Source organism: Miniopterus natalensis, chromosome 6 (assembly GCF_054644295.1).
Source record: "Miniopterus natalensis isolate mMinNat1 chromosome 6, mMinNat1.hap1, whole genome shotgun sequence".
NCBI classification, from domain to species: domain Eukaryota; kingdom Metazoa; phylum Chordata; class Mammalia; order Chiroptera; family Miniopteridae; genus Miniopterus; species Miniopterus natalensis.
This window is the reverse complement of record NC_142086.1, coordinates 27,598,935-27,624,975: the sequence shown is the minus strand read 5'-3', so window position 1 is coordinate 27,624,975 and position 26,041 is coordinate 27,598,935. Positions and strand designations below refer to the sequence as shown.

The 26,041-nt window shown below is 36.7% G+C and overlaps 1 protein-coding gene across 1 annotated transcript in view; it reads left to right on the top strand.

The window, feature by feature from the left end:
* Positions 1–2,620: 2,620 nt before the first annotated feature.
* TBC1D23 (TBC1 domain family member 23) overlaps positions 2,621–26,041 on the top strand; it is a 51,190-nt gene continuing 27,769 nt past the window's right edge. Inside the window, exons 1-4 of the mRNA XM_016199711.2 lie at positions 2,621–2,841; positions 20,245–20,356; positions 21,675–21,780; positions 22,711–22,915. Coding sequence (XP_016055197.2) covers positions 2,789–2,841; positions 20,245–20,356; positions 21,675–21,780; positions 22,711–22,915 — 476 coding nt within the window. The 5' untranslated portion in view covers positions 2,621–2,788. The remainder of the gene's footprint in view (positions 2,842–20,244; positions 20,357–21,674; positions 21,781–22,710; positions 22,916–26,041) is intronic.

Here is a 26,041-nt window from a genome sequence, read left to right as displayed (position 1 = left end):
CAAACACTTGAACTAACAACCAGGTTCCTAGAATTACCATTGGAAGAAGAGGATGTCATCTTGGTGACTCTCATGACCAGCGTCTACTCAGTAGAACATAGAACAGGTTAATGAGTAAAGAACAGATGACATAAACATTTCAGAAAATACCATTGCTGAAGACTTTCAATTGAAACCTTGTCCCCTAGTAGGTTATATATCAGTATCATATTGACCCTATCTAGGTCGGACTACATAATTTGTGATGGACCTAGTGCAAAATGAAAATGAGGGGCTTCTTGATCTAAAATTATTAAGAATTTCAAGATTACAATCACAGAGCACTAAACCAAGTGCAGAGCCCTCCTAAGCACAGGGTCTTCTGCTATTGCACAGGTTGCATGCCCATGAAGCTGACTCTGACCCTTTCTACAGAATGAAGAACTGTTTGAAAATGTCAAGTGATATGTTCTTACTGGAATAATATTTTTACCACACGGTGTATAAAGCGCACACTGATTTAATTACACCCAAAATGAATAGCAATTGAGGATTAGAATCACCTTAACCAATGAACAACTGCTTCATGTTACTGACTTAATAATTGTTTTTAAAAACCAATCTAGAAAACCTTCTGAAAACCCACTGACAACAATCAAAGGGACCCAGTGGAGGTCCTGAGTATTAGAACTGTAATTTGATCTAGATTCATGCCTTTTATTCTTTCTGATAGTTGTGATCTAAACCCTCATTCCATGTTAAAGGAAATTTTCCTCATAGAAGTGAACATCATGCAGATGCTGGGCTTGGAAGTAGGTGCAATAGCATGTGGCTCTGTATTATCCCTCTCTGGGAAGAGAGAGAGCATGTTTTTTATTGTAAATGAAATAGCTGTACTATGATTTGTGCTTATTTTAATCAATACTTTTTAAAATTATGAAACATTTTAGAGACCAAAGTACAGATTCTCTAAAAACACCGAACAGCCACATAGCCACTTCTCAGCTCTTAAGAAACAAAATATTAAAAATATAATGGAAGTAATTTCCTCTCTAAAATATAACTGTGAGAACTGCAGAACTTTCTGCTGATAACAACTCTGTCCAAACCCATACACTAAGAGACTCGGCCAAACTCTAGCATGGGTTCTAGCAACGTAAGGCCATGTGCCTAGGATGACCCCAGCCCCTCACTGAACCCCAGCTCCCCATTAAAGTACCTGACTGAGAAAACTCAAGGCTGCCAGGAGAATTTACTGTTTATTCTAGCCAGCACCACCTGATGATAGGCTCTTGCCCTCTCTTTCTTGGGAGTATTTACTGGAAAGGGCTTACAATTGTGAATATATATCTCCTAACTTAGAACTGTTCTTCCCAAAGACCTGAGAGCCATTTCTTTGAAATGTAATCATCAGGACAGACTGGCCTCTGTCTCCCAGTCTCTGTGGGAAGACAGAATCCTAACTTCAAATGTTGCCAGCTAGCAGACACAGCTGGCCTGGCCACAATTACACTGACCAACCCTTTGTAATCCTTTGTAACTTTTCACTTCTCTGCCCCACTCTCCCCCTCCCTCATTTTCCCTTTAAAACCCTTAGTCACCTCTGCACAAATTGGAATGGAGCTCAGCTCTTTCCCCTCCTGTCAGTAGTTTCTGACTAAAATCTGTCTCTGCTGCTTTAACTAATGTCTGGCGCTGTTTGTCTTTGAGAACTGTTATCCCGATTTTTCTGTACATCATCCCCCTGCATTTTTAAAAAGCACGTATGTATTTTTCTTATCTATTTTTAATGGCAAATATAAATGATATATTACCTATCCTTCCACAGTTCATTTAACATCGTATTTTCCAGGTCTATTCATATTGTGACATGTAGCTCTTCTCGGTTCCAGCCTTGCACAAGCATTTCCCAAGGTCCATCCTCCTGCGCCTGTGCCCACCCCAGGCCCAGGAACGGTCAAGGGGAGACAAAAGGCCTGTGCTTTGGTGGGGGTGATGTGGACTGATCCTGGATGTGGAGGAGGCCACGGAGTCCACCTGTGTGGAGCGAAGGGGAAGTAGGTGGGAAGAGAAGAAACGTGGGAGCTTTCCCTACCTGGAGCCCCAAGATTTTAGAATCCTAAAACTGGACTTCACCTTCCAGGTTGTTAGGAAGCTATATTTATAAAGGTGAGAAACTAGAACATACTTCCTTTATTGTTTAGCTTTTTTTTAAAACAACATTAACGTATTCAAAGTAAGTGGCCTCCATTTGTTCTTCTGACCGCACCCCCCAAGTAGAGGTGGGCTTGTCATTTCTTTACACCCCAGTCTTTCTTCAAACCCAGTTTTTACGCAAGGAAATGCCTGAAATGTGGCTATGCGCCTACCGCCGCCTGCCTGTGGAATTCCCACCTCGCCTCGCCCCTCCTCTAGGTACGACTCTCTATTCCGACTTCTAAGCGCCATGCCAGGACGGAAGGAGGACGCTAACCGGACGCCCAAAGGCGACGCTCACCGGGGTTCCCAATTGGGACTTCCGCCCTCACCAAGCTCCGCCCACTCCGCCTGGCCCGGGGGCCCCGCGGCATCCTGGGACATGTAGTTTTTGGAGCGGATGTGGCCTCCGCCAAGTCTCCTCCCCCCCTTAGCTACCTTTGGCCCTCGGGATGTCGTGACGTTGCGCTCCTCCCGTCCTTTGCCTCCCCCTCTTTCTTACCCTCACCGGCGTCCGTCCCAGACTTCTGAGCACCTTTTACGACACTGGATCTCGGAGTCGGTCTCGGCGCCGGGTCCACTTTTCGGCAAAGTGACGTGGACGTCAACAGCAATGGCGGAAGGAGAAGAGGTCCTGCCACTGCCACAGTCTAGCGACGGCCGCTGGTGAGTGAAAGCCCGGGGCTGATCCTCGCTGCCTCCTCTTCTCCCTTCGCACCACCCAGCCTGGCTCTGAGGCACCAGCTGGCGCCGGCATGGAGCGCGATGGCCGGTCCCCGACCGGGTCCAGCGCCCTGCCCCGCCCCCTCCGCCGGCCAGATCGCCTCATCCAGTCCAGAGCCGGAGGGGGGCTGAGGCCGGACCCGAAGGGAGAGGGTTGTCTGTGGTCCAGGTGCTGGGCCTCAGTTCGGTCCTCCCGCTTCGTCCACCGGTTTCAGACGTGCTGGAGAGGGTGGCTTCGGGCTGGGAGTGGCTGTCGTCCTGGCCGGGGGCGTCAGCGTGGGCTGCTTGGGAGGGAAGTTTCGCGGGTGCAGGTCCGAGGCGCCGGAACAGCGTTGGCAGAAAAGACCACTTGAGGTGACCGTCGCCGCCCCTGCCGGCGGCTTCACAGGTTGAGAGACACACCCAGGGAGGATCCCTCTGACATCGTTGAGATACTATTTTCCTGTCTTGGTTTTTATTTCTCGTTTCGAGTTCCATCGATTTCCACCGTTCGTCTCTTTCACACGAGTAAGCCATCTTTTCCCTTCCGACGACTTTCCTCACAGCTCCGTCTTCACAGCTCCGAGCGCGATGTGGGACGTTGCCCTTGCTGCTCCCAGGCGTTTGCACGCTCACCCGAGTTATAGTCGGGTTGTGGGGAGGGCCTCCAGTAAGTTTTTTGCTAGGCTTTATTCACCCAGTGTTGTTAATCTTTGGGAAAGGCTCCTACTTTTGAAATAGTTGCTCTTCATAGTACATTTTTAGGGGCATTCATAAAGAAATGGAACCTTGAGAGAGGCTTGTCGAATTTTTGCAACTGATCTTTAGATTTATGTATTGACCACCTGGTATTAATTTTAGATCTCCTTGTTCATCGTGTTATATGCATACAGCTCACTGGCACTGTGCATAAAAATAATACAGGACATTTGTACGCAGGGACTTTAATCCCTGAGAAAAACGGACATCGCGAAAAGGGATAGATGATGCAGTACTTGAGAAATTCCGCTCTCAATTAGCAGACCAAGCATTACCTTCATGCATGTACTCTCCACGGTGTAGGAGGAAAATTTGTGACAACCTAGATGTAGTTTCTTTCCTCAATTTGTTTATATTGGAGTTGGGGAGCTCTGACAGGAACGCTCAATAACAAGGTAAAATTGATCCAGTTCTGTGGGAGTGTGAATAAAAGTGTTACAAGAAGTCAGGACAGAAACCACTTCCACTTGGAGTCATTGGGGAAAGCTTCATGGAAGTGGAGGTGTTTGAATGAGCCCTTAAAGAATTAATAGGATTTAGATCAGTGCTGTCCATTACAGGTATACTGTGAGCCATATAGGTAATTTAAGTTTTTCTAATAGCCATATTAAAAACTAAAAAGAAAGAGGTGAAATTAATTTCAATTTTCTATTTTACTTAAATATATCCAAGCATTGTTTTAATATGTAATCATTGTTTAAAAAAATTAATTTTACATCTTTTTGTACCAAGTCTTCAAAATCCATTGTGTCTTTTACATTTACCCTACATCTCAATTCAGTCCAGCCACATTTTAAATGTTAAATAGCCGCACATGGCTAGTGACTAGCACTGGATAATGCAGTCAGACTAACAGATGGGAACAGCTCCTGAATGGAGCATGAGCTAGGACATAGGCAACAAAACTGGTTTGTTTGTAGAGTGATGACTAGAGCTTCGTGAAGTTTACTGTTTTAGTAGAAGGAATCGTTGTATCATAAACTGGCTGTTAACAGTTGATTGAAGACCAGGAGGGAAATGTTTCTAGAGTTAAGGTGCCTGAGGAGCCATTTGATGAGGAGGATTGTCAGCATGTGTCCGGTTCACCGGGGCAAGGAACATGGAGTGAATGGTTGCTAGAGGTAGCATTTGTTCTCTTCTAGGGGTGCTGTATCTTTGATGTGGCTTTCTATTTTTGCTCTTTTTATTGTCATGAATGGAGGAACCCTGAGGTGTTCTGTGATTTCTGCTCTCCCTCCATTCTCTTATAATCTTTCTCCTTTTTCTCTACTGACTCTACTCAACAGTCCCCCCGAAGTGAGTCTGAGTAGAGTCAGAAGAGACATTCGGATTTACAGCCGAGGGTTCAGTCAGAGCCTCTGCTTTTAGAGTGTTTGGTGAATGGGTTGTTATAGAATGGGCAGGTTTTATTCTTTTAAAAAAAATGCTATCGCATTTTTATTGTAACTTTTTCAGAGGGAAATTTTTCTGAAATGTGTTGTACACCTTATTGCCTAACCTAAACTCACCTTACTGACTTAGGGTCATCCAGTTTACAAATGTAAGTATATAAGAATAAAACTAGGTCCCTGTCCTCAAGGAATGTGTGATTTACTTAGAGGAATCACATTTAAGAAAATCAGTTACTATTACACTTCTGTAATATAGTGAGACCTGTAGGGCAGATAGGGTAAATTGTTGCTATGTTAAATGGCCCCATACAGCAATCCCATTTTGGGAGTGCTTTTTATTAGTTTTCCCTATTTTTTCTTTGTTGTTAGTGGTATCTCCCAACTTGTTCCTATGTGAAACTAGGTAGATTCATTTAAATTGTCTATACCTTTGGGAAAATGTTCAGGATGAGACCTGAACTACTTAAAAGTGTGAGACATCACTTTTACTTATTTACTGGTTTTCAGATCATTGTTTCTCAAAATTTAAATGTGTATTGGGTTTACCTGGGGATCTTGTTAAAATGCGGCTGATTTGGTAGATTTACTTGGAACCTGAGATTCTGTATTTCTGACTGACTAGCACCTGGGTGATGGCAGTTTGCTGGTTAGTGGACCATATTCTACTTAGCAAGGTTCTAGATAATATATGTTTCAGAATGAGATTATCAGAGGAATTTATCTCTCTCTGTTATATATGATATCTTATATGGTATCACCTAATGTATTATACTATAATTTATCAGATTATATGGTTTATCATTGCTCTTTAGATAGTGAACTCTTTCTCAAGGGGAGTGGCCGATAGCAGGTGGCTAAGTAAATGTTTATTTTCTGAATGTATGCATGAATGCATACACACTTTTGTAAAATCATGTGTAATAACATAACAGGCAGTCATTTCATATAAATTTTCAGGCTCCAGTGTTTTTGTGAGCTCTGTAATTGCTGGTATAATGCTCACTTTTTTATGTAAAACTAGGGTTATCAGAAGCTGCCTCAGCTCAAACTTTCTGAAACTGTGACCATGTAGTTATGTGGAGATATCCTTGCAAAACTGTTTATGGTTAGTTTGAAATGATCTAAGTTTGATTAATATAAACTGTAGGCTTTTTAAATCACAGAAATATTAAATTATTACAATTCAAAGATTGGTAATTACTTCTCTTGGTATTGAAGAATCCAGCCTTGGATTTCAACATAAGGTCTCATTTTCTGAGGCTTTCTTTCTGAAATAATTCCTAAAGATCTAAAGTCATGATTTTTTTAAAACAATTTTTGTATAGACATTAATTGTATAACTTGGTATTCAGGGTTTGTTTTGCTTAGTTTAAAATATTTGTACAACTTTAACTTTAAAGTCATTTTAATTTATTGCTAAACTCATCTTAAATTATTGCTAAACTTTTCTTAAAATTGTAAAAGTATCAGTTCCATAAAGAAACTTCTGTTGTTAAGATGCGAATAGGAATTGTTTTGAGAATAATGGTCTTTTTTAGTTTTGTGCACTTGGCGAATAGTACTCTCAGTGCTTCCCATTTCATAAACATTGAAATATGAGGACAGGTTCAAAATGTCACTTGAGGGAGTAGGTGATTGCAGTTTCAGACATGATATAATCAATAAATAAATGCATTTAATATGAAAGAGAATAGAACCTGTTGTTTAAGAAGAATATTGGCAGGTTGGGGATCTGGAAAGGCTAGATATTATCTTTAAAAATGAGGGGGAAATGAATCTAATTGTCCTGAAATAGGGGTTTTTAAATGACAACTGATTTTGTAGACTATAAACAGAGGACAAACAAAGATTAGAAATTAAGAAGACTTATACTATTTACATTAATGTTTTTCATGTAATTCAGATTTCACTGTTTTTAGAGGTAATTCCTAAATAGTAATTCACCTCTAGGATTTATTCAATATATTAACATTTATTTGTACTTACAGCAGAGAGTACAGGTGCTTTCCCTATCTCAGTATAGTGACACAGTTCAGGTAATTCTGGAACACCCAGTTAAGTGTACTGCAGTGCACAGCCATCTTATGAGTAGGTATCCTCTGAACAGAATTGATAAAATATGCTTGGCAAATCATTTCTACTGCTTATGTAAAATGTGAATTCTACTTGGTATACACCCAAGACAACACACCCCTGCGCCCATGTATCAAAAAGAAAAATAAAGTTTAGCAAAGCATTCATTCATATTTCATTCAACAAACATTAAGTACTGGTTATATTAAGTTGCTAAGTAGTGTTTTTTTAAAAATTTGAAACAGATTTAAAGCCAGAATTGTGCATTGTTCTGCCTTGGTAGGGCACTTCAGTTTTTTCATCGTTTTAGTCCTGGGAATAATACGTGAATATCTTCTGAAGATATCTAAATATTGGTGTTTTGGAAATTACATTCTTTAGCAGAGTGGAATAGAATTATACAGTTTAAAAATGGAGCAGCATTTGAAGTGACTTATTTAGATATTGAAAATTACAGATGGAAAACAAATCAGCCCCTGTGTTAGACTCATAAGAGCCAGTTGTTTCTTGTGGAACTGCAAGAGCAGTAAGTTAAAAGCCAATTAGAAGAAAAGGTATTTCCTGAAATTTAACGTATATTTGTGTGGTTCTTTTCCCATTCTTACTACTAATGTATATTTGTTTTTAAGGCTCTAACCTTTTGACCTGAGCTGATAAAATAATGATTAATAAATCATTTGTTTTACATCTTTTTCCTTTTTCTTGAGAAGGTTAAAGTTCTTTTTCTTATCCTTAAGTTGACATAGCATTTTATAGTTGGGCCGGAATGCTGTCATGTGTGCTTTTCTTACAAGCAGTTGTTACATAAAACTGATTGCTATGGTGGTATTTAATGATTTCAGCAAGAAGATACAGGAAAGTACTATATTTTGCATAAAACTTTATCCTTTCTGTAATGCTTATATATACCATCTTATTGGCTCTTACAACAATTCTATGAGAAAGAGCAAAGTAATGAACTATTGTTGTTGCCTTGTTAGAGATAAGAGGACAGGCTTAGGGTGGTGAGATGACAAACCCTTCATGATTGATATGGTGCATGTGATACACAGCATTACATACCATAGCTTTATACCTCTTTGGTTTTCGTAATATGTTCACATGTCCCTTGCCAAAAATCACTTAAAAAATTTGTTATTTTACCATAAGATATTATAGTTACATACAGCATCTAGATAAAATATGTGTCTAATATATGTTAATAGTTAACTAAATATTTACATAATACATTATATATTAAATATATGTAAATATATAGCAAATAATATACTATATGTATATCATATACAAAAATAGAATTATAGCTTAATTTGACATATACTGAGAACAATAGTAAAATTTAATTAGAACATATAAGCTATTACATAGTGTTTATAACTTTATCAGCTCGGTAATTTTTCTGTTTTTTTCCTGTTATTTTTAATTCAGTGATGTTGGAGAATTAAGAAGCTTTTAAAATAACTTCCTTATGGTTATTTTCTCCTTTAAAAAGTTGTAGCCTTTGTTTTGAAGTATAAAAGTAACACATAGAAGGATGTATTTATCTCATATAGGTGTATGATTAAATACCAGAATTCTTTTTTTTCGTAATCTTTTTTTTCTCTCTTGTTGAAAGTATCACAGATGTTCCCCTTTTTCACCCCCATTGATCCCCTCCACCCGGCATCCACCCCCACCCCCAGGTCTTTTCCACACTGTTGTCTGTGTCCATAGGTCATATATACCTGCATTTAAGTTCTTTGATTAATCTCCCCCACCTCCACCCCTACATTCCCTCTGAAATTCGTCTGACTGCTCCACTGTTCTGTATGTCTGTATCTATCTTGTTCATCAGTTTATTTTGTTAATTAGATTCCACATGAATGAGATCATGTGGTACTTGTCTTTCTCTGACTGGCTTACTTCACTGAGCATAATCCTCTCCAGGTCCCTCCATGATGTTCCAATAAATACCAGAATTCTTGAGCTTTATATTATAGATTCCATTTAGATATAATCACTGGTATGAAAATAAATGAGATCCTCTTTTACCAAATAAATTATTATTGATGGTTGCAATCCAGGTTAAAAAAAATCTATCTGCAAAATTATGATCTCCATTGATAAAGTACCCTTGGAAAGAATTGTCCAGTGTTGCAAAGTGTTGTCACCTTATTTACAATAGTTGTTCCTTTACTTTCCAAAATGATGGTTTCAAGAAAGGGAATATTGGTGGTATTTCTTTTCTCATTACGTTTTGGATAAAGTGGAAATTTGTAATACAAACAGTGTGCTGTTTTGTGTTGACTTGTGCTGTTTTCATTCTATTCTTTATCTTAGGCAAAGGATACAATCTATTTTCAGCTTCCAAATTACTGCTTTGGTGGGGGGAGGAGCCCTGATGCATTACTTTTTGCATTAAAGTTCTGGAAAGTCACCTCGTGTATAGAAAAGAACAGTGTGTCAGGAACTTTATTTTGAGGAAGCATGAAAGAGGAAAGGATTTAGAGCACTCTCTAAGGTTAACTTCTCCTTAGTAGAGAACATATTCTATTTTGTAAGGAAAGTCTTAAGCAAGTGCATTGCAACATTACACATATGGTAAAGTTATGAGGTTTTTTTTCTTAGCAGAGGATGGGGCATCATTGGTGCAATTTGATCTACATAGATTGTGGTTCAAAAATAATTCTGAAGATTTAAAGCATCTGTTCCATTTGTAGTTAATTTTAGTAGTTTGCAGAATAACGTTCTGTTATCTCTATCTCCTTTGCCAATTGCAGTGCTGAAGTACTGTAGTTAGCATGTTAGTTTGACTTGTCAAGAACAAGAGAACTAGGTTTACCACCTTCTTTACTTGAAATGAGATCCTGGTTAAATGCAAATTCTGGAAAGGTTACATTATTTGAAAAGGGACTTTCCTGGAGCTGCTTTTGTGGCTCTAATCCTGATACAGAGTTCAACTAATTTTTTTTTTTAATATGTCTTTATTGATTTCAGAGAGAGGAAGGGAGAGAGAGAGATAGAAACATCAATGATGAGAGAGTCATTGATTGGCTGCCTCCTGCACCCCCCTTTCTGGAGATCAAGCCTGCAACTGGGCATGTACCCTGACCGGGAATCGAACCATGATCTCCTGAATCGTAGGTCAGTGCTCAGCCACTGAGCAACACTGGTCAGTCTCCACTAATTTTTTTAAGAGCTAGTGAATGAGGAATTTTTTTCTTTTGGAATTCAAATATGCAGCTTGTAAAAATGCTGTAACAAGTATGTCTGATTCTAAGAAAAATCCAAATAACTTCAAGATTTCATAATGATCATATTGTGCTCAATGACATGGTCATTTCTGAATGTGCTATCATATTATTTGTTGTTAGGATGTTTTGATAGTTTGAGATTGTTATTTAAAAGTAAGTTGCGTGGTACATACACATTACGGTCATTGAACTTCATTCATATCTACTGTACAAGTTAATCTGTAACGAAGTTGTCCTATTTCCATTTCTACCAAATGTCACACAAAAGTATTTAGGAATGAATTGGAGAATCTTCATGTGGTGGTAATTTGTAACCAGTGTGCTAACAATAATAGCAAAAGAAGTTTGGACAAAGCTTTGCTGCTGATGTTTCATGACCTGGGCATTAAGAAATAACCAGAAATATGGTGGCACAAAATAAGTCATGAAACCACAACTTAATAGGTGCAACTTGCCACTGTTACTCACTTTTACACGATTTTCTGGTGCTTACAACTAATTAGCTGATTATTTTTTATTTTTTAAATAATTGATCAGAAGTTTGTTTCTGAGTATAATATATACATGGGCAATCTGGCCTATCATGGTTAATCTGTGCTTATAGTGGTTTATACATTCTAAACAAATATGAATGGACTACACCTCATGAAGAGCTGCCCCCACCTCTGCTCAGTGGGTTTTAGATAATAGGACTTGGACTAAAACCTTGGAATTGTCAGCTAGAATGTAAACTACATGAGAGCATGGACTTTTTGTTCACTCACATCTACAGTGCCTCTCACAGTAGCTAGCATGTAGTAGGTGCTCAGTACATATTTATCGAAGGTTTGAATGAAATAATACTTTCATCAGGGAAGGAAAGAATTCAGAGCATGGGTTAGAGAGAAGTATAGAATTACTGGAAACTGAAAATGTGTTTTAAGGGGAGAGGCTAATTTTGCAGAGTTTGTACAAGGACTAAGAAAGATGACTAATGGCTTCTTTACGCAGTTTTAATAGAACAGTGGAGAGTGTCAGTAAGTGAAGAGAGTAAGTGGAGATGAGTGGAGACCACAGTTTTTAGGCAGTTGAACTGTAAAGGGAAAGAGGCGGATGGCTTCTTGAAAGGGAGTAGGTCACGTATGGGAGCTTTTGAATAAGCACATGTGGAAATATTTGAGGAAAGGAGAATATTAATCACAGACTATACTGTCCTTTATATTTTTGAATGCTAGAAATACTTTCAGTGAAGATTTCAGAGTCCATTTTGTCCCTTGGCTCTGTTTAATACTGCTAGCAGACTCAGAAGTTTGAACAAGATTCCTGTGCAGTAGGAATAACATGTCTAAGATATTTACATAACAGCCTTTCAGCTTTTATTGATTTACCAAGTAATTCAGCTTTTATATTTTTATTTGAATCAAACAATAATATATCTTAGACCCTGACATTTAAGAGACAAAATCAATTTCTAAAAATTTGGTAATTTGGTTTTCTTTATAGTTTCTCTGTATTCTGCATTTAAGTTTAGGTGATTATATATATTCTAGGTCCTGAGTGGTCATTTTGAACTCTTATAATCTTTCAATTTATTTATTTTTACAAGTACAGAAAAGGATAGGATTTTTAAAATTTTGAATACTAGTGAGGGTGACTTAGGTTACTTTGTAGAATGAGAGCCTTCATGAATTAAAAATTTTTTTTCTAATACAGGAAACATCCTATCTTAAGTGTTTTAGAAATTTATCTCAATATTCTCAGGTGTGAGTGCAATTCTGAAGTTGAATAGGCTATGGGAAGTCATACAGACCATCTAATAAGTTGCTGGGAATTTTTGCTATTTGCTTAATTCTAGGGCTATTTTATTATTTCATTTAAAAAACAAACAAACAGCCCGACCAGGCGTGGCTCAGCGGTTAAGCGTTGACCTAGGATCCAGGCGATCAGGGTTCAATTCCCAGTCAGGGCACATGCCCGGGTTGCGGGCTGCAGCCGATCAATGACTCTCTCATCATTGATGTTTCTATCTCTCTCTCTCCCTCTCCTTTCCTCTTTCTGAAATCAATAAAGATATATTTTTTAAAAACTTAAAACAAACAAAACAAAACAAAAAAACAACAAACAAACATGTATTGAGCACCTGTTTTGTCTTTAAACATTTATTCTTGACTAAATGAAGTGTCTTAGTATCCTTACACTCATGTTTTCTCTTGTCCTCTAATGTTAGTTTTTTTCCACATTTTATTGTTGTTTTATATGTCTTTCAGGACTTGTATCACGTGTACCCCAAAGTGGTTCATGTGAACAGTAGCTTTGCACTTTCTGGCACTGTTCTCATTTGGAAAACAGTAAAGACTTCAATGTCAGTGGAATCTTTCCTGAAAGAGAAAGTTGAAAATGACAGATTCAGGCAAGCTGTAGGCATTAGGATGGAATGGAAAGGAGACTCGGAGGGATATTGGTAGAACAGGATAATTTGTATTTTATGAATACTCTCCCCCTTTTGATTAGCTGGTATCTGGTGCTGTCCCTATTTTATAGGTGAAGAAACTGAGTTGGTATCCTAGGTCACACAACTAGCTGTTAAGTGTGAGGAGTCTGATGTCACGTTTTCCAATTTTGAATTTTATACTATTTTCTCTATAACACTTTGTCTATAAGCCTTTTATATCCTTAAGTCCTTGGTGCTTATGCTGTTGAGCTGCCATGGCAACTGTTTAGGAGCCTGTTCCTTTCCCACAATGGTAGTTAACATGTACTGCTAATCAATTTGAGCAGTTAAGGAGGCAAGGCAAGCTCTTAGCCCTGTACCTACCTAGGGTATGGTTTGAACCTTTCAGAGTGGACAGTACTTCCTTCATTGAAATGATACATGAGAGTTTGACACAGTAGCTTCCTTTTAAAATCCTAAATTCAAGAGTTCCTAAACTTTTTCTGAAGAGTTGTTTTTGTTGATAACATTTTTGGTGAAGATATAATTTGTGTATCATAAAATTCACCCATCTAAAGTGTATAGTTCAGTGGTTTTAGTATTTTCACAGAGTTGGGCAGTTGTCCTTATCTAAGTTTAGAATATTTTCGTTATCCCAGAAAGAAACCCCTTACCCATTAGCAGTCACTCTCATGCCCCTGTCACCCCAGATCCCTGGCAACCACTGATCTACTTTCTGTCTCTATCTGTTTGCCTATTTTGGACATTTCATGTGAATGGAATCATACAATATGTGGCTTTTGTGTCTGTTTTTTTTCACTTAGCATAATGTTTTTATGTTCATCCATGTATTGCATGCATCAACACTTTATTCCTTTGTGTTGCTGAATGATATCCCATTGTATGAATATATCACATTTTATTTAGCTATTCATTAGGGGTGATGGACATTGGATTGTTTCTACTTTTTGGCTATTATGAATTATACTGTTGTAAAAATTCATGTACAGGGGTTTTTTTTAATATAAAATATATATAATATAAAATTTACCACTTTGGTGTGTACAATTCAGTGAGAAGAAGTACATTCCCACATATTGTACAACCATCACCACTATCCTTTTCCAGAATTTTTCGCCATCTCAAGCAGAAACTCTGTAAATGCACAATAACCCCCCGTCTCCCTACCTCCAGCCCTTGGTAACCTCTATTCCACTTTATGTCTCTAAGAATTTGCCTATTTTTGGTACCTAATATAAGTGGAATCATACAATATTTGCCCTTCTATGACTGGTTTATTTCACTTAGCATTTCTCTTCAGAGTTCATCCATATTGTATAGCATGTGCCAGAATTTCTTCAAGGCTGATTGATATTCCATTGTATGTATATACCAAATTTTGTTTATCCATTTATCCATTAATGGATATTTGGGTTGTTTTTCGCTCGTGTGAATAATGCTATGAACATGGAAGTAGAGATAATCTGTTTGAGCCCCTGCTTTTAGTTATTTTGGATATACATCCAGAGTGGAATTGCTAGATTATATGGTAATTCTATATTTAACTTTTTAAGAAACTGCCAAACTTTTCTAGTCGCTGCACCATTTTATGTTCCCACCAGCAATGCACAAGGATTCTAATTTCTCCACAGCTTTGCCGGGGATTTTTATGCTAGCCATTTTAATGGGTGTGAAGTGTACTGTTTCGTGGTTCAGGTACAAGTTTTTATGTGGGTGCATGTTTTGATTTGTTTTGGGTATCTACTTAGGAGTAGAATTGCTGGGTGATATTTTAGCTTTATGTTTAACATCTGTCAAACTGATTTCCAAAATGGCTGCAGCACTTGACATTCCTGCCAGCAGGGTATGAGGGTTTCAGTTTCTCCACATTAATACCAACACTTGTTACTATACCTTTTCTATATTAGCCATCATGGTTATGATAACCACCACTTTGAACATATTTGTAGCTGAATCATTTTACTCATTCTCAATTATTTCCGGGTGAAAGGGTATAAATGTTAAAAAGGAATTCATAAATTTATTTAAATATTCAAGCAGTATATACAAATATAGTACATATTATAAATTTACTCATGTTTTACTGACTGATGCTATGTGAGAAGGGAAAGTCTTATTCCCGTCTCATTTTTCAGAAGTAGCCACCTTCCACAATTTTGGGTTTTGTTCTGATGGATACCACCATAATTCTAAATATTGTATGCCTGCATTACTTAACTTTTAACATTAAAATATACCTATTGAATAATTCTTGAGAGAATTTGTGCTAAGGATAAGTGGGAAAGATTAATGCAAGGAAAATTTAGAAAGTACCTAAATACCAAGCCATAGAGGAATAGCCAGATCAATTACTCAGCCATTAACAACCTGAATTTTAAAGAGTATTGAATGACTAGGAGGAATGTTCTTTGGAAAAATATAAATACATGAATCCTACAGGGTATAAAATTATACCCAGTTTTGTTTTATATATGTCTCAGTACACACACACATTTACACACATACATTTATATGAAGAACTGAAAAGTAATTCACTGAATGTGAACAGTGGTTCTCTCATGGTAGTGGAATTGTGGTTGGTTTTTAAATTTTTTAATAAATTGGCCAAATTCTCTAAAATGATTGTTACAATAAGAAAAAGGTCATTTTTTAAAAGTTAGTGGTTGTCCAGTAATATTAAGAGTAGCTGTTTCCATGACTGCTTCTTATTGAAGAATTGTGTGCCAACTGTTGCGCTTGTGACTTTAAAGCCTGAATTCATGAACTTTTATGGTATATTGAATGAAGTGGTTTTTTAAAAAATTGTTCAGTACATATAAAACTTATTACGTCCATCATTTTTAAGTGTACAGTTCAGTAATGCAAAGTATATTCCCATTGTTGTGCAACCAATCTCTAGAACTCTTCTCATTTTATAAAACACCCCCCTCCCCCAGCTGCCTCTAGTCCCTGGCAACCACCATTCTACTTTCTGTCTCTGTGCATTTGACTTTTCTAGGTATCTCATATAGGTGGAATTGTACAGTATTTCTCATTTTGTGACTGTTTTATTTTACTGAGTATAATTTTTTCAAGATTCATCCATGTTGTAACATGTGTCAGAATTTTCTTCCTTTCTAAGGCTGAATAATATTCCATTGTATATGTATATGCCGCATTTTGTTTAGCCATTGAAGTATATTTAGGTGACTTCCACCTTTGGCTATTCTGAATAATGCTGCTGTGAATTTGGGTGTACAAATATCTGTTCGAGTTTCTGCTTTTACTTCTTTTAGATATATACCCAGAAGTTGAATTGCTGGATCATATGGTAATTCTATTTTTCAATTTTTTGAAGAATAACCATATTGTTTTCCATAGTGACTGCATCATTTTACATTCCCACCAACAGTGCACAGGATTTCAGTTTCTTCATATCCTGGCCAATGCTCATTTTCTGTGTTGTTGTTTTTCATAATAGCCATCCTAATGGGTGTGAAGGTTTTATAGACTTGATTTTTTTTAATTCTTCTAGACCTTCTTAGGAAGAATAATTAATAAACAAATAATATATATGTATATACCATTAACCAGTTGAGCTTTTGATGTTTATATGCAAAATTAAGAGACACTCATAGTAGCCAAAGGTGAAACGACTCAAGTGTTTATTAACTGATGGATAGATCACATATAGTATATACATACATACAGTGGAATATTATTTGCCACTAAAAAGTATGTACTGATACATGCTACAACATAGACCTTGAAAACATGCTAAATGAAAAAAACCAGATACAAAGACCACATATATATGATTACCTATATAAAATGTGCAGAATAGATAAATGTGTAGAGACACAAAAACAATCAGTGGTTGCCAGGGACTGGCGGCAAGGTAGGAGGAATGGAGAGGGCTGATAATGGAGATGGGGTTTAAGTGCAGAAAGACATATGTAAAAAAACCTTTAGGAGATGAACCAAGTCTTGTTTTCATCTCCCCTTTGGAGTGTGTACAATTAAAGTTCCTATAAATTTTAAAATTATAGGGAAAATAAGTTTTCAGAACATGATTGGGGAAAAACAATTTAGAAAAAAGTGGCAGGTTTTCTGTAAATGTTTAAGTTTTAGGAACACAAAAAAATCTAATGGTTTTTAAAATTATAATTTTAAATATGATTCAATATATGGCTTATTCATAAAATAATTACAAAATTCAAATTGAATATGTTAATCTTAGAAATATTTAGAATGCATATTTATTTTGGTAGTGTTTGAAAATTCACATCCCAAATCCATCCTGTCCCCCTTCTTCCCTACCATATGTTAGAAGTTACTCAACATTTGGCTGAGAAAGAAAAACCTAATTCAGTTGCTAGCTTGAATATTAACATTAAACTAATTTCATATAAATTTACTTACAATGTTTGCCTTGCTATAATTCTAAAACAACTTGGGTTACAATGCTTTTGCCACAAGAGATCAGGTGAGAAATTCTGTTACATTTTATTTAGTTTTAAAAGTATGTCATTTATAGATCATCAACAGTAACCTATAGTATTATACTAATAACATGTGTTATAGTTTCAATGTCACAGAGCTAGGAAGAGGTTCATTTCTGCTTTTTTACACCCCTAAACTTTGGATATGCTCTGTCCTGAACCTTCTGAACAAAGGAGACAATTTTTTTTTTAATGTTCTTATTGATTTTTAGAGAGAGAGGAAGGGAGAGGGATAGAGAGAGAGAAACATCATCCATCCGCTGCCTCCTGCACGCCCCCGCTGGGGATCGAGCCCGCAACCCGGGCATGCGCCCTGACCGGGAATCGAACCCTGACCCCTTGGTTCCTGGATTGATTCTCAGCCACGGAGCCACACCCAACCGGGTGACACTTTTTATATTTAATAAATGATGAAGGCCTGTACTTTTGTATTTTATTTAATACTTGTCTGAATGTCCCATACACTTCTGCCAACCTTTAGCTGCTAAGGTCGGTAAGAAGGTACCAAAATCAAAGATTTGCCCTGGCTGGTGTGGCTCAGTGGTTAGAGCATCGGCCCATGCACCAAAGGATCATGGGTTCCATTCCCAGTGAAGGGAATGTACCTGGGTTGCAGGTTCGATATTCGCCCCCATCAGGGCATGAGTGGGAGGCAACCAATTGATGTGTCTCTCTCACATCATGTTTCTTTCTGTCTCTCCTTCCCTCCCTCCCTTCTACTCGTTCTAAAAATCAGTGGAATAAATATCCTCGGGTGAGGATTAACGCCCCCCCCCCCAAAATCAAAGAAGACTTAAAAAACCACAACCCACCCAATCATACCCCACCAGACGTGTGTTCTTTCTTTTGAATGTTAGGTATTGCTATTTGGTTTAGGGGACGGAAAGTTCTGTTTGAGAGTTCAGTGCCATAGAGTTTCTGTCTTTATGATAGGAACTTGATCTTTTTATGAATTATTTAACTTTATTTATTTTCAGCTCTTTTACTGCTTTTACAAGCACATTTGTAACATTGAAGTTCTGATAACTGAACCTCTGAACACCTTGCTCAGAAGATAATGTTACTTTTAATTATTTAGTTTCTGAGAAGTGCCTTTTACTACTTAAGGTGGAGCATTTTCTGGCAGCATCCAGGAATCCCACAGTGGCTGTATCAACAGAGTTGTGCTTGTACATTATTATGATTTTTAAAGTATATTGAGGATTAGGCATTTTGCCCCAGAATACTAACTTTGTTGTCTGAAATAGTAAGGGATTTGGCAAAGTTACTTCAAAAGAAACCAAGGATTTTGTACCAAAAAATGGAAAACTTCTAGTTCTTCATTTATTTGGTAAAAGAATTTTTTCATTAAGTGGTGTTTTCAGTTTACACATTTAATCATTAAAAACATGGTACTTATTCAAAGAGTCTATTAAATTTTTGTTTGTTTCATGGTTACAAACAATCCTTCAAATTCTAACAGGCTGTCTTGTAAATCTTGGCCAGAATAGAATAAATAGATAAACCCCAGTTTTGATCAGCTATAGGCCTGAAGTGTGTCTTCACCGTAGACTTGAAATCTCTTTCCCTCACTTTCCTGTCCAACACTTTTGGTGACCATGTATCAAAAGAACAAAATGTTCCTTGTGTGGTTACTAGTTACCTTTTTGTTCATGTGAGTTTATAGTGCCTTTAAGAAACCTTTCAGATTTGATCACTGCTTTTCCATTGAATATCATACAAAGTGATTATGGTTTTATTTCCTTTTTTTACCTTAGCACTTTCGGTAATTTATACATTTAAATTGATATTTTTGGAATCCTGTCAATAGGAGAGATTTACATTATCTTATTGAGAGAATGTGGAATGGGAGTAATTTGTTTTCCTCAGAACGACAAAAATGACAAAATTCTGATTCTAGTGGGACGCTCAGCCTTTCAGGCTGCTTCAAGGAATGTTAGAAGTTGTCTAGCTGAGTTATGGATTTTTTACTTGTACAGATTTCTTATGTATTGTATACTAAAATTATAAATAATGACAAACTTCAGCTTTAGAGAATTCTAAAGAAATTAGTTATTTTAAGTGGTTAGTTCCTGGCTAAAAAACAATTCATACCTTTTTGAAAATTTTTTAAATTATTATTTTAACCATATAGAAATGAAAATAAAATGTATTTTCTACTTTTCTTCTAAACCTAGTAGACTGAACATTACTGCTTGTTGATTTACTTGATAATTTACTTGATGTGCTATTATTTTACTTTAATATATAATACAGTGGTGCCTTTAGAGCCTTTGTTGTTCCTCTAACATTTATTGAATTCTTACTGTAAGCCGGGCACTGCTCTAAGCATGTATCTGTATAGTCATGTACTCTCTATCCCCTCCCATTCTGCAGTGCTTTGAATTCCTCACTGAATTTTGTTTCCCCTTCTTGCCACTACAGAGCATAATGTTAAGAGCATAAATTCTGTTAAAATTTGAATCCTGGCTCAACTATTTACCAGACATGTGACCACAAGCTCCATAACCCATCTTTGCCTCAGTTTTTGTATGTGTAAACTGGGGCCAATGATGTAACCTACTTCATACGGTTATTGTGAGAATTAAAAACAAAACAAAACACACATGAAATGTTTGGAACAGTGCCTGGCACACAGTTAGTGCTATATAAAGTGTTAGTCATTACTACTACCATGAATACTGCTATCATTGTGACTTCTCAGTGCTGTCTGCCAGCTTGCTCTTTCTTCTCTTTTAAATTTCTTTTCTCATAGAAAACAGATGAATAACTAAGCATGTTAGAATTAAATACAAATTAAGAGTAAATTGAGTGTATGAAACCTGAGATTTCCTTCCAAGAAAACAAAATGTTGTGTGTTTGCCTTGGCATTGCACTTTGGCTGCTGAGAACATTTTCATTTTGGATGCAGCCTTTAACAGACCATGCTTATAAATGAATCTGGAATAAGAAAAAATAAGAATTAAAATATCTTTTAATAAATAGGACTTGTTTTTTAGGGAAAAAGATCTTGAAGAAGCTTTGGAAGCAGGAGGTTGTGATCTTGAAACTTTGAGAAATATAATTCAAGGGAGACCACTGCCTGTTGATCTGAGGGCCAAAGTTTGGAAGGTAACTGGAAACTGAATAAGTAAAATGTAATCACTTAATAATATTTGAGAATTTTTATTTTCAGTTGTCTTAGTTGCAGAAGATTATTATCCTGTGGGCATGTCACATGTAGAAAACTTATCAGAGGAACTTACTAAAATGTCTATTTCTATAATGTTCAGTATATTTAATAATTTAGATTTTGAAAGGCAATGTTTTCTTTTGTAGCCATTAGAAATTATGTTAATGAAAGAAGGGGGGAAGGAAAATAGGTCTCTGGGTGTTGGAATTACAGGAGGTTTTTCTTACTTATTTTCTTAGACTGTTTTCCAGTGCATGAGTATTATTGTTTTTTTAATTTTTAAATTAAGATTTTGTTATGATTACAGTAGAAATACTTATTTTTGTTAAAACGTATACAAGCAAAGAGTAAGATAAAAATCATCTGTTATCTACCACCTATAGGTAAAACACATAATAATGTCTTAGTGTATACCTTTTTACATTTTTACCCTTTGCACACATATATGCAAAAGAAATGCAGTTATAACTGTACATAGCATTCTGAATGTTTTATCACAGAAATTTAAAACACAAAAGTTAAGGCACTTGAATAATGAGCCTCCATCTCCTAGCTTTAACTGTTATCAACATTTGGCCAATCTTGTTTGAATGGTATCCCAATCGTTTCCTCTCCACACTGGATTAAACTTGCTGGATTATTTTAAAACAAATTTTTAGTGGCACACTAAAATACTTTAGTATGAGAATCTAAAAGATAAAGACTTTTAAAATAACCATAATGCCATTAAACTTGAAAGAATGGTAATTTCTTAATGTGTCCTCCCACGGCTGAAGGCAAAAGGGAGCTCTGTGGGGTTCTTTTTTATAAGAGCACTAATTCCATTTATGAGGACTCCACCCTCATGACCTAATCACCTCCCAAAGGCCACCACCTCCAAATACCTTCACATTGGGGATTAGGATTTCATCATATGCATTTGGGGGTGGGGGGCATAAACTTTCATTCTATACAGCATTGGCAATGTTTGTTTTAAATAAATTTATGTATGTAATTATGTAAATATTTTGTGTAATTTCTTTTATTCACTATTGACATGGAGCAGTACAATTTAATTCAGGAGGATTTAAAATAATTATGTTGTTTCATTCTAATATGACTAAGGGCTCAGCATTTGGTGGAGTGTAGATACATTACTTTGTAATCTTTGAAGTGTTCATTATCATTCCTAAATTCAGGCCTTTTCTTCATTACAGCATCTTTCCAAAGATGAGAAATAACATATGAAGCTAGTTGCTTTTTTTCCCTTTCTTTCAGATTGCTCTAAATGTTGCAGGAAAAGGTGATAGTTTGGCATCATGGGATGGTATTTTAGACCTGCCAGAACAGAACACAATTCACAAAGATTGTCTAGAATTTATTGGTAAGTTTAATAATTGTTTTCAAACAGTAAAAAATTTTGGAAATAATAATTTTGGGATAGAGGAATCACGTATTTTGTTATTTGGGATATGTTGAACTTGTAAAAGGCTAATAAATAGCTTTAGAATTTTTATTTTGAATTTCTTATATCTAATATTTTAAGAGAGCCCAATTTTGAGTGTTCCTTTGCATCATATGTTGAATTCTTTACAGTTTTGTTGCAGTCTTAAAATTTTTTTGTATAATTAATAATATCTATATGATTGTATATAGTCCTAAATTAAAGGAGGCTGTGTTCCAAAAGCTTATCTATAAATCATAGGTTGTGATCTACTATAGAAAAACTAAATCATGGTTGAATAGGTTCCCAGTCACCCCATGAGGTCTTCAAGATTAAAATAATTTAGTTTATATTTCTCTTTTTTAATTAATCTATAGTCTATTGGTGCCTTTTTGTTTCTCTTTCCATTATATTTTAGTTAAATTATTGATTAAATATGCTTTTGTTTACTAACCACATAGGAAACATTATTGCTGGTGTGGGCAAAGGAAAGGGACTTTAGGGTAGAGAATGAAGCACTTTCCCTCCCTTAACAAAGCTATAGTGGCAGTTGCCCATCATGGGGTAGATGATAATCTGTTGTTTAGAAAACAATTTTTTGCTTTCCAAGAATATTGGTTATGACTGTTCTTCCTACTCTTCTATTTCAAATTGTTTAATCTATATAAAGGTCAAGTGTTATTAAGTTAGTAAATATTGAATAGCTAGTAAATACTGAATAAATTATAAGGGAAAAAATGTGCTTTCATGTAGTGATGTCATGCTCTAAATGCACTAATATAGTATTATATGTTTATAAATAAGTGTTATGTCCAATAACTGAGCCTCTAACAAGCCATTGGTAACTTTATTTTGACATTTATTTTCTAGACCAGCTTTCAGTGCCAGAAGAGAAGGCAGCAGAATTACTTTTGGATATTGAATCTGTAATTACCTTTTACTGTAAATCACGTAACATTAAATATAGCATATCCCTTAGCTGGATACATCTACTCAAACCACTGGTGCATCTTCAACTGCCACGCAGTGATTTATACAACTGCTTTTATGCTATCATGAACAAGTACATCCCCAGGTAAAATATGGTTTACTTACTTTAAAAATGAATTGAGGTCTAGCTTGCTTGAGTTAAAGTTGTTAGATTTACTCTGGTGGTATAGTAAAAGGATTAAATAATTTTGAAGATTGTTTGACTCATAATTGTTATTTGACTTTATTTTTGTGGCTACAAAACTTTTTAAAGGGCCCGGCCAGGCGTGGCTCAGCGGTTGAACATCGACCTAGGATCCAGGTGATCAGGGTTCGATTCCCGGTCAGGGCACATGCCCAGGTTGCGGGCTAGCCGATCAGTGACTCTCTCATCATTGATGTTTCTATCTCTCTCTCTCCCTCTCCTTTCCTCTCTCTGAGATCAATAAAGATATATATATATATTTTTTTTAATTTTTTAAAGGACTTGTTAATTTATGCTTCTAGAGTAGATTATGTATGCAGCATAACTCTTCACACTTTTTGAGTGGTATCCCTATTTTAATTTCTTCACTTGTAAAATAAAAATAACATTATAGTGTCTAAGTGAAAAGTAAAAGTTTTGGAGTGCTACCATAAGAGAGGTGTTGGGTTTACAGCTTACAACTTGGGTCATAGTCCTAGAAATACAGGCATTGAACAAGTAATCAGCAGTGTGCCGAGTGTGAGGAAGATGAAGCAGAAAGTACCATGGGAATGTATGATGAGGGTGACCTAACTTGCCCTGGGGATCAGGAACGGCTTCCCTGGGCAAGTAACACTTAAGCTGAAACTAGACAGATGTACAGATGACTGGGCATTGGGGTAGAGAGTGGTGGGGGTGGCACTCATGAGGCCAGAAAGAATTCTTGTAGTAGCCAGTGCTATGGATCAGGTAGTCAGGGTTTTAGAGCCAAAAGGAACTTTCAGCATAACCTAGACCAGTGGTTTGGCAACACACGAAACTGTGGATACAAATTGGAATCGTTGGGGGGATTCTTAGTGTACAAGTTTTTGTATGGACGTGTAATTTCATTTTTCTTGGGTATGAACCTAGTAGTAGAATTGCTGGATCATATGATCACTATATTTAACCTTTTGAGGAATTGCCAAACAACAACTGCATCATTTTACATTCCCATTAGCAGTGAATGAAGATCCCAGTTTCTCCAAATCTTCAACAACATTTGTTTTTTCACTGTAGCCATACTGAGTATGAAGTGGTATCTCATTATGGTTTTGATTTGCATTTCCCTTACAAGTAAAGATGTTGAACATCTTTTCATGTGCTTAGTGATGATTTGTATATCTTTGGAGAAATGTCTGTTCAGCCCAAGAACTTTTAAAACATGCTGCTCCTTGAAATTAGACTAGGCATGGATATATTTTTAAAACTCAGGTGATTCCAATATACACCAGGGTGGAGAATCTCTGTACTACCTTGAAACCATAATGCTTCATATAAGGAAAACAGATCCAGAGATGCCAGGACACAGGGCTAAGGTCAAGGTAGAGCTAAGACTGGAATTCATATTTGGGAAACATTCTGTTATACTAGGTCTCTCAACTGCTCATGTTTTAGCACCTCTCAATGCATCAGAGCTAGTAATAGCAAGGGGCATGATGTTCCAGCTTTCTCTCTAGAGAATGTTGGCGGTGGTAGCTAGTAATAGAGGGAGGGGTTTTATATTGAGCTGTGTGACACTGTCTCGTCAGGTTCCTCCAGTTACTGTTTTCATTAGTTCTACCTGTAACACAGTACTTCAGCCAGAGTCAGTGTTAATGCCCTTGGATAGAACACAGCTCCAGAAAATGGTGCTCAAAGAACTGCATTATGATACATCTTTTTATTACAGATTCAGATATAACATGGGTAGAATTCTATCAAGCACAGTGCCTTGCAGTAGAGAGTAATTGCAGTACACAGATATTAAATGAGTAGGTGCTGTTGCAGTGGCTGACTCCCTGAGATGTCCCATTTTTCTGAAGATGAGACCACAAACTAGACACTTGTTCTACAGTTTATGCCCCTACTCAGCCTATAAGCCTTGCATTTATAATGTGGGCAAAGTATTTAGACTAAGGAGGAGATAATCTTACCAATATGAGTCCAGTTCTGTCTCTGGCATCTGAATTACCAACCTGGGGCAGTTTCTACGAAACTTCCCTATCAGACTGCAGTATCAAAAAATGGCAGCCAAAGGGTCATACCAAATCTTGGCATTGAGCTCAGGTCTTGGATTTGTAGAAATTATTTTTCCTTCCCCCTTGAATAGCATTTTAAAACAATGTACAGAATAATATTTAATGTAAATTGTAATTTAAAAATAAAACAAAAAACATACTAAATGCTTTTATGTTAAAGCTGTGACATTCATTAACTTTTTTGCATGATGCCTTTTACCTTAATATCTTTACAGTTTGCTTTTAGAGACTGCATCCCTACCAAAATACCACTTGTTAAAATACAAAATTATATATATGGAAGGGCAGTATGGCCTAATGGTTTAATGCCCAGTTTCAGTCTTAGCTCCATCACTTCTTAGATACTGTGACCTTGGGTGAGCTACTTGACCACACTAAGCCTTAGTTTTCTCATCTGTACAACAGGGGAAATAATAGTGTCTGTTTTATAGGGTTGCTTTTAAAGATAAAATGAGATAACTTTGTAAAGTGCCTGTTACAGTGTCTGGCACATGGTGTGTCCTCAATAAAAATGGATACAAGGAAGCAAGTCAAAAAATAGGGTAGTTATTCAATAAGGTGAGTGTTTGATACCTTCTGGAATTCACTCAGAGCACCTGGTACCCCAGCCACTTCAGCAGCTTCTAAGGCTCTTCTAAGTTTGTCTATTCTGAAATGTTCATCTGGCCACTTCAGACTAGTACCTTTGCTGAAGGACATTCCTAATTGCATACATTAACTGCGGAGCTAACCTGCAGCCTTCTTAGGAGTTTCCTCTTATTTGGCAGGATAAAAGGGGGCTGGACTTCTTCAGGACTCTCCAGATCTCCTTTTGGGATTTAGAATTTACCAAAATACCCTAAGTGGTCCTGCTGTTTTCAGTGGTCCCTATAGTCCTTTTCTTAGAGCACTGCCTGGGTTCACCTGGAGAGAATCTCCCTAGAGTTGGCTGTAGACCCGCTGTTTCTACAAACTTTCTGTCAAGTCAGGTCCATTAGGTGTTAGCAAG